General features: G+C 36.0%; 1 protein-coding gene across 1 annotated transcript; it reads right to left on the bottom strand.

Moving 5' to 3' along the window:
• Positions 1 to 1,420: 1,420 nt before the first annotated feature.
• LOC145999154 (protein CFDP2-like) lies at positions 1,421 to 2,563 on the bottom strand. Its single transcript, XM_083136086.1, has one exon. It carries the CDS (start codon positions 2,561 to 2,563, stop codon positions 1,421 to 1,423), a length of 1,143 nt encoding a protein of 380 aa, XP_082992212.1.
• Between the last annotated feature and the right edge of the window lie 9,916 nt (positions 2,564 to 12,479).

Raw genomic sequence — 12,479 nt, 5'->3', positions numbered from 1 at the left:
GCGCTACAGCTCTTTATGGGATTTGGCCTGCTCAATTACATCCTTCCACTCTTCTCTACTCAACACACATTTCTTCCAGTTCTGTATCTTCAGTTTTCTTATGTCATTTCTGACATCGTCTATCCATCTGGTTTTGGGCCTTCCTTGTGATCTTGTAGCAATAGGTCTCCAATTGTAAATTTGTTTCACAATTCTTTCTTCGGGCATTCTTTCAATATGACCAAACCAGCTCAATCTTTGTGTTTTGATAAATCTTCTTATTCTTATATTCTTACTCTTTATTAATATTTCAAGCTATTCGTTTGTTTTTATTCGCCATATATTATTAGATTGTCTCGTTGGGCCATATATTTTCCTTAATATCTTTCTTTCAAATATCATTAGTTTAGTGAGTCCACCATTGATTGCTTAGTTCTTGTAGTAATTACTATGTCGTCTGCATATGCACAGATCTGTCTTAATCTTGTTGAAATGTTTCCTCTGATTTCCAACTTCTGAATTATTTCATCCATGACTATGCTAAATAAAGTTGCTGATAATGGGTCTCCTTGTTTTACTCCCCTATTTATTGCAAATTTTTGACTAAAATCATTGTTTCCTTTTACTACTGCTGTAGTGTTTTGTAATGTCATCTTTATTAATCTTATTAGTTTGTTTGGGACATTAATTTTCTTTAGACATGTAGGAATTATATTTCTATTTACTGAGTCAAATGCTTGCATAAAAACGATAAATATGTTATGCAATTCAATATTATATTCATAACATTTTTCATATATTTGTCGCAGTATGAATATATTGTCAACTGTAGATCTATTTGGTCTCAATCCCATTTGATATTCGCCCAATTTGTTTTCTGTAATTTCGGAGATTCTATTTTGTAGAAGAATTGCAAAGATTTTGTATGCGACATTCAAAAGCGTAATTGGTCTGTAGTTATTACACTGCAACCTGTCTCCTTTTTTAAAAATTGGGCAAATGATACCATGTAACCACTCTCGTGGCATTTCCTCTTTATTCCATATGTTGAGTATCAAATTATAAATTTTATTCCTTATCATATAACCTCCATGTCTTATCAGTTCTGCTGTGATATTATCTGAACCAGGTGACTTATTCATTTTTAAGGATTTTATGATTTTATTTACCTCTTCATATGTTGGTATTGGAGTTTCAGTATCATTTTCCAATTTTTCGGATATTTCATCTTCAGACGGTAAGTGTTCCCAATTTAATAATTCCTGAAAGTACTCTTTCCAACGGAGTAATACTTTTTCTTTCTCAGATATTAATTCTCCAGATGCATCTTTACATAATGAAGTTGCATGAGTGTAGTTCCCTACATGAGATGTCACAACCATAAAAAAATTTCTTGAATCCTTTCTTCTATGGTATTCCTCAATCTCTTTGATTCTATCATTTATCCATTCTTTTTTCTTCTTTCTGCATACATTGTTGGCAATTCTCCTTTTTTTCTCATATTCTTCACAACTTGCCCTTGTGGTCTCTGTAAACATCTTTGTCGTGCAGCATTTTTCTGATTTATTACCATTTTACATTCATTATCCCACCATCCATTCCTTGGTTTACCATCTTGCTTTTGTATTACTTCAGTTGCTGTTTTCAGAATGACTTCTTTGAGTTGCTTCCAATCTTCATTTATATCTTGGGTATCAAAAAAGTTTTCCAATTTTTGGCTCATTTTTTTTCTATATTGTTTCAAAATTGCTTTACTATGCATATTGCTTTTATTCCATTTTATCTGTTGTCTTGGAATACTTTTTCGTACAGGTATTAATTTCTGTTTGATTACTGCCTTGACCAAAAAATGATCCGAATCACAATTCAGACCCCTCATTGTTTTTGCATCCTGCACCATTTCCTTTTTATGTTCGTTTACTAAAACATGGTCAATTTGGTTGGTAGTTTTCCCATCTGGGGACACCCAGGTACCTTTATGTATCTTTTTATGTTCATACTGTGTACTCATTACAGTCATATTATTTGCAATAGCATAGTTGCATACTAATCCTCCATTATTATTGGTTATCTCATGCAATGTATGTTTACCTGTTACTTCTTTATATGCATCCTCTTTTCCTATTTTTGCATTTAAATCTCCCAACAGGACTATCAGGTCATGTCTCGTGGTTTTATCTTGCACTACTTGCAGTTCTTCATAAAACTTATCTATAATGTCATCATCTTTCTCTTCTGTTGGAGCATACACGTTTATAAATGTCACATTACAGAACTTTCCCTTCACTCTAAGTTTAGATATTCTTTCGCTACACGGTTCAAATCCTAGTACATGTTTTACCATTTCTCTCTTTACTAGGAATCCAGTTCCGTGCTGACCCGTAGTTTCTTTACAACTGTAATACACAGAGTATTTGTCTTTCTTGATTTCTCCTTGCCCTTTCCATCTTACTTCCTGTAATGCGACTATCTGCAACTTTGTTGCTAAGACTTGGTCAGCTATTTCTTGCATTTTTCCCGGTTTTAGCATAGTCATGATATTCCATGTTCCTACACAGATTATATCTTTCTTATTCCTTTTCATATGCCTAGGTCGTTTTCCATTAATCCATCCGGCTTTCTGTAATTGAGCTCTTTTAGCGGGAGGTTATTTTTATGAGACCAGGGTGCTGGCCTAGTGCTCAACCCCCATTTCTTTGGAGGACCAGGATTTTTTGTTAGGGTTTACTCCCTTAGCTGATAACACCCAGTTTAGGCGCTGGATACTCGCCTTCACCCTCCTCCGTCTGCTACAGCATCGGCCCGCCGAAGCGGGCCGTATGATCTTTTTTGCTGCATTGCCCAGGGGTCACGCGGCTAGCAGCCTTCGGGGACGTGGAGGTAGGATTTGTTGGTAGTATTGGTAGTTGTTATACCCAATGGCGTTCCTCAGTATTTACAGAGTGCTCATATCAGCATCCGAACACTCCCTGAGACCATACCAACCTTTGACCCCCAAAAGTACATTATTCATAGTTTATATTGAGAGGCTCCCTACCCGTAATTGCTTGAAACATAAAGTATAATTTTGTTTAATAATGGCGATAAGGTTTTTCTACATTAAATTGCTAAGTAAAAGAAATAGGAGGCACTAGCCCTCTTGTTCCCGCGTGTACGCCTACATTTGTCTTATTTATTTATCTTTATTTACACTCTCTCCTCTCTCTCTCTCTCCTCTCTCTCTCTCTCTCTCTCTCTCTCTCTCTCTATATATATATATATATATATATATATATATATATATATATATATATATATATATATATGCTATACACTATCTGTCAGTTTTCTTTCTTTTGCTTACTTACACTCTTTCTTTCTCCATCTATTTCTTGTTAATTTATCTTCTTTTTCCATTTCTTCTCATAATTATTTCTTTACGTTCCTATTCGCTCGTATGTCCGATTGCAACAGCACAATTTCAACTTTCTACCGCCAGGTGACTGGTAAGCACATGGAACACCACGAACGTGCTAACCACAAGGCTGAATATTTATTTACTTGCGGTAAAATTTACCAAATAAAAAAAACGAACATTGACATCAATTAGGGAAACAAATCTATTTCCATCCTATACAATACGAAGAAAAATTTAATTGCTGCAGAAACAAGATGCAATACGAAGTGATCGGAACGAGTGCATGTCAATTCATATTTTCGCATTTGTGAAAAACAAAAAGACTTTACAGTTCAAACAAATCCACAAAGTGCATATATGCTCGAAATTTCTTCTTCCACTTGTACCCAGTACTCTAGCCCATTGAAAAAATCAAAGTTGCCAATGTGTGAAATGACTTTCATGATACTTTGTTTCAGATGTTTTAATGTTAAAATAAGGTTTTTTCAAGATTAACAAGTACAGAAGTCAACTTCTATATTCATCTATAGTGTAGCTACGTTTATCCCCGCACAAGCCTGCAGACTGAAATATCTCATAACGTTACTTCATGTAAAGAGCGAAATAGGTGTGTAAGGAGTGACCTTTGAGAAGTCAGCCAAAAGTCAGCCTCACTTTCGTGTAGCACATCATCCAGGTAATTCCAATTTTGCAGACCAAAGAGGCTCGGCGTCTGGACCAACAGTGAGTATAATCCTCTGCAGGGCTTTGTTTTGTCCTCATGTGAGCTGAGCGCATCTTTACAGCCTGAGATTTTAACTACACTCTGTCCCAGTTATCTCTGGAGCAGACGAACCAAAACAAGTCTCTGCGGAAGTAGTGACGTGAGACTACAGCGCCTTGAATAACGTAGTGTGGAAAACGACCCAAGAAATTGGTTCCCGAGACGGATGACAACATAGATGGCAGTGCGATCAGTACGGCTGCTAATTTTCTTATGAAAGTAATGCGGTTGAGTTACTTTTCGAAATATAATGTGTAGATTTGTTTGTCTTGAAAGGCGGTACGTGAATTGATGGAAACAGTTATATTTGTGGAGTGATTTGCAGTCACGAAATGGCATTAATTTGGAAAGAAAAATAATACAAAATTAATAAATAAATAGCATGCGTGTGTAACACAAGAAGTAACATCGCAATGTGATTCCGGACGTCAGGTGTTGGACTCTGTACTACAGTATATTCTTCTATGTTATTAGAATATAAATAGTATCCTGAGAGATATTTCATACCGAGGTGACAAACCACAAGTGTCGCTTGGAAGCGAGCAGTCATAATAAATGCAGCCTTTCGAACCGTAGGGACACAAGCTCTGACTGCACCGTTTCCTCAAGGAGATTTTAGGCCAAAGTGACACGAGACAAACGATATGAGAATTTCACACAAAAGCGACACGGGTTCTTCGGCCCAAGGCCAACTTCCATACCAAAGCGACACACGACACATGTCGCTTGGAAACGAGCCAATCAAGAGCAACATTTCACATCGTAGCGGCATGACGGGCAACACAGGCCAGCGTTCGTTGGTGAAATCCTCAAGCGATAAGTGTCGCGTGCCACTTGTTGCGCAATCTCCCTACATCAAGACACTTATTGCATCGCTCATGCGCGAATATCACACCACGGTGTCACGTTGCAAGCTTTTGAGGAAATGCCCCAGTTTGAGCGACACACAAGCGACAAAGCGACACGTGTGGCTTATCGTGTCCCCTAGATCTGTTGTTGTAACTTGCGGTTTATCGTGTCGCCTAAATGTGTTGTTCGCACAATAGGGCTGTTCACTGCCAAACTTTTCCGCTAGAGGCGCCACCCCTGTTGTGCCCCTAAATAATTTTGTTCGTCATCTGGTTGCCCTAAGCTTTACATTGGAACGCGATAGGATGGTTATTCAAACTTTATTTTCAACGAAGGAAAGAATTTCTCGTGTAAATCGATAACAGAAATGTGTTTAGCAAACCTTTCAGATTATGTAGCAAGCCATAAGTTTCCGAAAATTACATTCTCTTGAACCTAAGAATTAATATATTAAAGCGCAACGGCAGGGTAGCGCAGACGGGCTAGATATAGTATATTTATGCACAAAGAGCACTAAACATGACGTAATTTTGTTCGTCCCTAGCTGCCATGGGTCTATAGTAGTAGTAGTTTATTCTTTCTAGCAATAACCTTGTCCAAGGCCAGTTGATACTATGGTCTATTTTGGCCAAAATTAAGCTATATTTTTACATCTTCTGGTGGATTTAGCTAATTTATAGATGTAGCAAATTGTTTAACCATGCTACGAATTCTAAAATTCTCGTAGTAGGGTGATTAATATTAGTAGACTATTTTAGTCAAATTAAGCTATATTTTTACATCTTCTGGTGGATTTAGCTAATTTCTATGTGTAACAAATTGTCTAACCATGCTACGAATACTAAATTCTTGTACTAAGATGATTAATATTCTTGAATATCTAGCTTGGGAATTCTACCCTCAGAGTCATGTGACACTCTGTTGATTGGTTGAGAGTGTACTTCACTTATGCTCGAAACAGGTGGTTAGTCTTGTTTGAGAATGGTGCCAAGGTAGTTTTTTTTAGATGTAACTACTGACTATTTGATTACTAGTTATTTTGAGACACCTTGTTTTGCTTATACCTAAGGTAGTTTTTTAAATATTATTTTGGTTTCTAAAACTTTTGAGGCATCCTATGTAAGAGACTTGTTTAGTTTAGTGTAGTAAATTAAACAACTAAACTTGTTCTGTGACTCTTTCATTCTTCACATCATAAACAAAAGTATTCTCTGCAATAAGAATAACACTACATAAAGTGTAGTCAGGCAGAGGCTCGTCGAATTCACACACAATCTTGACACTAGTTCTGTCAGTGACTACCATTTGTTATCTTTTTGAGTCTTAATAACAAACATTGGTCTATGTGCCTTGAATGCACTAGGAGTGTAGTATACATCTATGTCTCCTTCAGTTACTCTCTTGTAAGCAGTCTAAGCCTCATATAATTTAAGAAAATCATTTTGTGCTATGTCCAGATTATAATTTTCACGGAGGAAAATCTCATTACGTCTATTTTTAAGATAAATATTTTTAATCTTGCAATCATCAAATTTGCTAGAATCTTTCTCTTGACTGTTCTCTCTCCCAGTCTGAAACAACAGAATTACAAAATCTGGCATATCATACTGTATACTACTGAATTGATTAGTGGCTTCAAATTCATAATGTCCACCACAGGCTGGTTTTTGGACACACTGGTAGGTGTAAAATCCAATAGGAATTTGTGGATTTTTTAGAATATTTGCTTTGTATTTGAGGGCAAAATTAGTTTCATATTCTACTACTGGTATTCTTAGCTCCATGGTCTTGATGATACACTTGGCTGTTTCAGGTAAGGTATTGGATAATGTTGTACCATCAGGATTCAAAGTACTATAACACATTCGTGCATTACTGTCATTAGCTGCCCTACGAAAAGAAATTCTCAAACCACCTTTTCATATGATGTCCTTGTAGTCTGAGAAGAAACCTGGCAGCAGACGCATGGGAAATAGTACTGTGTGGTTATTTGTTAGAATTTTGGCTCCTGATTCAAATCCCCCTGCCTGGTAATATGTTGCATCTACTTTGGAAAATTTAAGTGTTTCTATGGCAGTAGACGTAATACCAGGATAGTCTACTCTATCTATCACATTACCATGTTTTATAATTTCTACTTGAGAGAACAAGTGTGGTACAAAATTATCTACTAGTTTTATGTTTGCACCAGGGTGAAATGTTTCATTATTTTCATTTCTTACTATTTCAAATTTAATATAGAAGTCATCCCTGTAAGGATGTACAAGCCGGACCCTGTGGCCGAGTGGTTAGCACATTGCGCTGCGACGCCAAGGGTCCCGGGGTCGAATCCCGCTCGGGCTTGGTTGTTTGTGAATGACCATTCATCAATTTCATCATTTCATCACTCATCCCCATCTTCGCAAATTAGCCAAGAGGCACAAAACGCGAAGTAAAATAAACTAAATCAATCAATCAATCAGGATGTACAAAACTGTCACCCACGTACACATCAAATTAAATTTCACGATTGGATTCATTGAGATTAGCAAATGTACGAGGATTGGGAGGAAAATATTGTAATTCATAACTTTTAATATGCCCCATGTTAATGGTGATTTTATATATTAATTTCTATGATTGCTGTTGTGGAGGCACCAGCAAAATCTACTACTTCTCCTTTTTTATTGGTTACTACCAACTCTATGTGATATATACGATTGTGAGATACTGGAAAATAGAAAGGTGAGGCGGGTGTGTAGATGATAGGTTCCATGAACTCAGAATTTGGTATGAAAGTTGCTATTATTCCAGTTTGTTTGTGACTACCTATGTTGCCATCAGAATTGGTAATCATTCCTTCTGCCACATTACAATGGATGTTCAAAGTCTCTATGGCCAAGAATTTAGGAATGTTGTCACCTGTGTTTAATGGCAGGCTCAAGTTTTGTGTTGTTCTGAAAACCTAGTAGGTTACCAAGTGTATTTAGAACAACTGTTTCAGTTGCAGAAACTAATTCTACTCTGTGTGTAACAGAATTTTGTGATAGTAACACTCCTCTAGGAAGATGAGCTTGTAATGTTGATAGATTATACTGACCAGGAGTAATAATATTTTTTTTATTTCCTACTGCAACCCTATTATTGTGTTCTGTGATATTAGGAATAAGATACATACTGTAGAAAGCACATAGAGCTATAGATTTAGGATAGATAATATCATTGTATAAGCTAAGTTTTAGTATTGAAGTCTCACTAGTCAGATGGTTGATTGATTGATTTAGTTTATTTTACTTCGCGTTTTGTGCCTCTTGGCTAATTTGCGAAGATGAGGATGAGTGATGAAAGGATGAAATTGATGAATGGACATTCACAAACAACCAAGCCCGACCGGGATTCGAACCCAGGACCCTTGGCGTCGCAGCGCGACTAGTCAGATGGAATGCTCCCATGATGCTTTAGATGCCACAATGCTTTCTGAAAATCTTCAATTGATGGTTTATTTTTATGAGATAGGAAGGCCAGCATAGAAGCACATAGGTGGCCACAATTTACATCCTCAAAACCCTGGATACTCTCGTCATTATAATAAGATTAGAACTATTAAGATAACTAACTAAGCCTGATGGTGGTATTACACCAAACGAATAAAAAACAAAAGCTATGTTAGCTTGTTTGTAATAACAAATCCAGTGGGTGCCTTGATTTTTGAAACTATCTAAATTGACTACAACACACTATTTTTATATGGTCCCTTAATAGGTAGAGAATATGACATGAAAACACCTCTGAAGTGTTTAATTCTCAGTAACTTAATCATATTTTCAATATCATAGTTAGATAATAGTACTATTTTTTTATATTTACTCAAAGCATTAATACCGTTGCCTTTCTTCTCCAAGGCTAGATTATGACGTTTTTGCTCATCTAGTTCAGCTTTGTTCTTCTTTGCGTCAATAACTGCTTTTATTATAGCTGCACTACCCCCTGCTAGACTCCCCACAGCACCCAGAGCTGCTAAAGTTGCTGGAATACTAAATATGAATCCAGCAGTGTGTTTCTTTTTTCTAGAACTCTGTAATCTTTTCAACTGAGGTGTACTAAGTGTTAATTTCATTCCATGACCCTTACTCAAACAAGATTTTTTCTTCTCCTGTTGTTGTCTAAGGATCCTAGAGATTTTAGATCTGAATAAGATACTTGGTATACAATACCTTTAGATTTCATCATAATGGGTATTTATATATATATTTAGTATTAAAGTCCCCACCCTAATTTTTGTTTTGTATTCATGACAATGGTTGTACCTAATGCTGCTATTTCTTTTACCTGATGAAGCACCTTTGCTGATTAGTCTTTCAAATGCTACTTGTTCCAATTTTTGATTAGCCTTATGACGAACACTAAGGTCATTGTGAGTATTGTAGGCAATGTCATGGTCTTTACAAGCTGTATCCAAGGATTAATTTCTTTGTCTCCTTTCTCCAGTCTTTGTTCTAGTTTAGTCACTGGACCACAGTATTGGTAACCAGGTAAGTGCATTTCGAAAGGAAGTTTGTTAATAATGTCATTAACTAAACCATGACCCTTCCAGAATTTTGGAGGTAGAGTATTAATAATTTTAATTAAGTATCCTCTGCCTTTACTGTCATTTATAATAAAATTGGCTTGTTTAGCACTAATCATATCCACAATGCCTATTTTCTCGTTAGAGAAATTATTATTGCCAGCATGTTCCTCTCCTGCTATGACCAACAATCTATCTATGAGTTTTCATACATCACCCACCCACAGAAACTCTTTGGGTAGATTATTGTAGTGTTTAATGCCACTACCAGTTTTTAGTTGGTTCCATATAGGTTTAATCAAATTTTTGTATTTATCTCCACTGCTAGATTTAACTCTATTCTGACTGGCATCGTTGTTTTGGTATAGAGCATCTGACAGTATTAAAATTTCGGAGTAACTCTAGTAATCCTCATCTGTATAATCTCTAGGATGTTTCTTGGTGATGAGTTCCCACAGTGCCACGTGCCAGGATATCTAAACCAGCTATTTGCTCCACCCAAATTGACCTTTACGTCATCTCCCTGAAATGTAACTCTAGATTTCCCAATTTTCCAAACTACACCCTCATTAGGCTCCATGGTTGGATATAATCCAAACACTTCATCTTTGACAAATTTCCTAGTACTCAGGTAATATCTTGCCAAGGGACCTAATTAATTTTTTCCGAATCTCCTATGGCCTTAGTAGGTGGTTGTTGGAGTTCTAGAGGAGTTTGAATGCTAGATAATTGTGAAGGAGGAAAATCTGCATAATTTCAAGAGGCACTAGCTCATTCATGAGATCATTATTTTGTTCTTTGACATCCTTAATTTCTCCACCAAGACCACTGATAGCATCAATAATTGGTTGATCCTGACACTTGTATTGTTCATAGTATCCTCTATTCTCAGATTTACAGCCTTTAAATCTTTTGGCCAGATATTCACGTAAATGCAAATTGTCTCCAATTTTGTTTCAATTTTTGTTTTTTGAGTCATTCGATTGTGGCAAATCCAAAATCATCTTTGCTCCAGCAGGAAGAGCAGAACTTTAGAAATTGACTGTAGTTTAAATCTCCTACTAACACCTTCTTCCATTCTTTGTTTATCTTCAGTCCCCCTTTTCAGTTCATTGTGTCTTCTTCACCTTTCTTCTCTATTTCATTAGCCTCCCTCCATTTTCTCACAAGTATTCTCTTCTCCCTTCCTATCTCCTTATCCTCATCCCACTCTATGTCAAGTCCTGTTTCTCTCGTGTGTTTAAATATCGCATTTCTCTCTCTCTTAAGTCGTACATCATCCCTATGTTGTTTCAACCTGTCTTTCAGCCTCGTTTTCGTTTCTCCTATGTACACACTCTGAAATTCTTTACATTTCACTTCGTAGATAATCCCTTCCTCATTTCTGATTTCCTTTTTCTTGTTTGCGTTTACGTTTAGTTTATGTTTTATAATAAAATATTTCTGCCTTGGTCAGCATATTGAGTTTTAACATACAGTTGTTTACATTGTTCTTTTAAATCATGAAGCTGTGTGGCGAAACTTGATGAGGCTGATCCTTGATTTGTTTCTATAGTCCGAATTTGAAACTTAATATTTGAATAATTTGCTGTAAACTCTCCACAAGCCTCAATTTGGAACTCTGGCTAGAAAGATCATGTACTTGGCTCTTGATTTCCATAAATAATGAGGGAATTTCACTGGCAATTTGGTTGGTGGGCAAAGTGGCAATAGCTTCTTGAATTTGTGCCATTTCCACCAAAATGGTTTTAATATCTTCAGATTTGAGTATTCTATTTACTGATCCTTTCACAGCTCTTAGTTCCTGAGAAGTAGGTAAGCTAGCTACAGTGTTTTGAAGTATTGTTAAAGCATTTTTCACAGCATCTAATTCAGTGGCATTAGCTGCAGTACTTACGGCATTTTGGAGTTGTATTATGTCATTTTGTGTAGGTGTTGATTGTTGAAGTGTTTCTAATTTGTTTTGTATGACATCTATCAAATTATGAAAATGGGATAATTCAGATTCAGTGTTCAGATTTTCCAGCTTAGTAATTTGCTGTTGAACTATACTCAGAGTTTCAGTAATGCCAGGTAATTTTGATTCCAGTATTTCCTGGACACTCATTAGTTCATTTTTCATAGTTGTCAAAGTATCCTCAATGCGGGCTATGGTACTTTGAATTTTCCCAAAATCCTAGTAAGTCTCAAGCTGGAGTTCGATGTTAGTAACATTACGAGCAATAGGATTAAGTTCACTTGAGGAGGGTAGATTATTTATAAAATTTTCTAATATTTGAAGTTATGGCAGTATGGAGCTCATCTGTTTGTAGTTCAATTTTTATATTTTCCAATGTAGGAATCTCAAACAATTGAAACTGCTCACGCAAATCAGCAATTATACTATCATAATCTTCTTGAGTTTTAATACTCTGGATAATAGCTTATAGTTCTGTACGAACACTGTTTGTTTGATTATTTAATTGTTGTTTCAGTTCTTCTACATTAGTAGTCTGAACTTGTCTGAATATCTCAATCTCATTTTTTAATTTGCCTACACTCTCTTCTAAGTTTAGAAGATTGTCCATTGAGGCCAAATTAGTGTATTGTTGCAGTAAGGATTTGAGTTCAGCATCAATTTTGAGAATAGGGTCCAGACACTGAGACTGGAGGCTAGCTATCTTAGATTGGAGACTAGAGCTGAGAGTTTCCTGTAATGTTCGTAAATCAGTACGTAATTTTTTGACTCTAATATCAAGTAGAGGAATCTCACCACTGTGATCATTGTGTTTTGTATGACCAAAAATATCATTAGGTATTTTGGTAATGGCTAGTTATTATAAAATAGATAATTTTAAACTCCAAAAACAAAAGTATGAGTTTGTTGTAATCTTAGATAGTTTCTGAAAAATTGAAAATTTCCAAAAATGTGAAAAATTTGAAAAAAATTAAAAATTAAAAAAATT

Source organism: Lepisma saccharinum, chromosome 15 (assembly GCF_977018435.1).
Source record: "Lepisma saccharinum chromosome 15, izLepSacc3.1, whole genome shotgun sequence".
Lineage (NCBI taxonomy): Eukaryota > Metazoa > Arthropoda > Insecta > Zygentoma > Lepismatidae > Lepisma > Lepisma saccharinum.
The sequence above is the reverse complement of the archived record's forward strand: the minus strand, read 5'-3'. Positions and strand labels throughout refer to the sequence as shown.